This window comes from Poecilia latipinna, unplaced genomic scaffold (assembly GCF_001443285.1).
Source record: "Poecilia latipinna isolate Pla-1442-1.1 unplaced genomic scaffold, P_latipinna-1.0 Scaffold1359, whole genome shotgun sequence".
Taxonomy (NCBI): Eukaryota; Metazoa; Chordata; class Actinopteri; order Cyprinodontiformes; family Poeciliidae; genus Poecilia; species Poecilia latipinna.
Genome location: NW_015113975.1, coordinates 93,301 through 95,208, shown reverse-complemented (window position 1 = coordinate 95,208; position 1,908 = coordinate 93,301). Strand labels below are relative to the sequence as shown.

Here is a 1,908-nt window from a genome sequence, read left to right as displayed (position 1 = left end):
CTCTGCTGCTGCTGCATCGTTGTGGCTTATATGTGTATGTTTACTGGTTAAAAAAATAAATAAATAAACTTTGGGGTTGTGGCTTAGAGTTCAGTGCGGCTGATAGTTAGGAAAATACGGATTATAATCCTTCCTGGATTTTTTCTATGAAGAACCCAGAAAGGGTTATTTGATTGTGCTTTCTGGAAAACAATATATTTTTACATTTAGGCACTCCTGCAATCATCACACCTTTTCTGTTACAAACTGACTCCGGCCCCCCACCAGAGAAGGGGAAAGTTATGTGGCCCTTGGAGGAAAATGTTTGGGGACCACTACATTAAACTTTTCTTTTTTTTACCCTGTGCGTACGAGGATTTTTTACATTTTATTTTTTATTTTTTCCGTGATTTCACTTCCCCGAAACAGATGTTATGTCTGCCGCGCTTCTGAGCACCGCTCTCCTTCTGGGTGCGGGAGGGTCACGTCTTCACCTTCATTAGTTAAAGCCACAGGGTGAGTTAAGTTTAATTCTTTGCAGCGGCAGAGCCGCGTCCACCTTGGTTGTGCTGCCGCAGCGAACTGCGCATGTTATGATCTAATTAACTTGTTCACCTTTATTTATTTCCTCAAGATAAACTGCCAGCTCCTCTGTTTAGACTATAAATGGGTTCAACATTGCATTCTCTTTAGTTTTCTCTGTTCTGTATGTAATGGAGACTGAAATTAAACGCGCCATTTCTACCAAGGTTTTTGAATGGGCTTCCTAACCAGACGCTCCAAAGCGTCCGGTGTTATGCCCAGGTGTTATTCTTTAAATGTATTTAAAGAATAACTTCAGCAAATAATTGTGTGAGATCCCAGCGTGGAGCAAGTAACTCCAATCACACCAATCAGATTGCTGCGGCACATCAATATAAAATAAATACAGAGTTGAATGGCTTCAATAATTACTCATTTAATATATCCAATTCATATGATGTTCTGATTTGCTTGATGACTTTCAATTGCCCCTTTTCCACGAGACAATTGAAAGTCATCAAGCAAATCAGAACAGCGGAGAGGACTTAGACACTCATCCGGGATGCTTCGACTAGGGTTACCAAGGGACCAGCCCCTATACATTTAAAGCCGGGAGGAAGCGGGGAAAGAGAGACAGAGACTGCGGCAACGTGTTGGTTGGTCTGTGTTATCCAGAAAGCAGTTGGGCACAATATCGTAACACCAACACCGTGTGTGAAACAATGACTGGGGCAGCCTACTATATGATATACTCGGGGACCATTTCCTTATTATACGTCCACATTTGTAGAGTACGGAACTAATCGCGTCCCGTTTAGGTTCAATACGTGACGTGTGGCAACCTTAACTATAGAGTCTATCCTATCCTTATAATGCTAACTAATACGTTAGTTCAAAAGGAATAAGAGAAAATAGCTGATTTAGAAAAAATGAAATAATCATTTGAGTAATGGGCAAATCTATGAAATAACACTTTACCTGTTGACTGTGAACAGCAAAACAGTGATGACAAGAGCAAACAGAGAGATACCACAACCGATGTAAGTGATGTAGGACAGGATCTCAGCATCTTTGGCTGAGAGGTCTGCAGACACCTGAGGAGAAAAAAATACTCACATTCTATTGCTCATCTACACCTATCAATTTTCTAGCAAGATAAAATTTAGAAAAAGCTTAACATTTTAAAGCTACAATTATCTTTATAATGTGGATACTCAATTCAGTGAACTGCCATCACTTATAAAAATGAAGCTATGCCAAAATGGAAGTCCAACCCCTTTGCTTCCACAATGAAAGAGTCAGGTGCTGACTGTCTGCATTCCCAGGAGCAAAGATAAGTATGACTGTGGATATAAGATTTGATGGTAGAGCTAAGATGGTCTCCACTGTGCGTGTTGATCCAAATTA

At 40.4% G+C, this 1,908-nt stretch overlaps 1 protein-coding gene across 1 annotated transcript in view; it reads right to left on the bottom strand.

The window, feature by feature from the left end:
- LOC106961989 (adhesion G-protein coupled receptor G2-like) overlaps positions 1–1,908 on the bottom strand; it is a 15,019-nt gene that overhangs the window by 6,073 nt on the left and 7,038 nt on the right. The window contains exon 2 of the mRNA XM_015056129.1: positions 1,480–1,612. Coding sequence (XP_014911615.1) covers positions 1,480–1,612 — 133 coding nt within the window. The remainder of the gene's footprint in view (positions 1–1,479; positions 1,613–1,908) is intronic.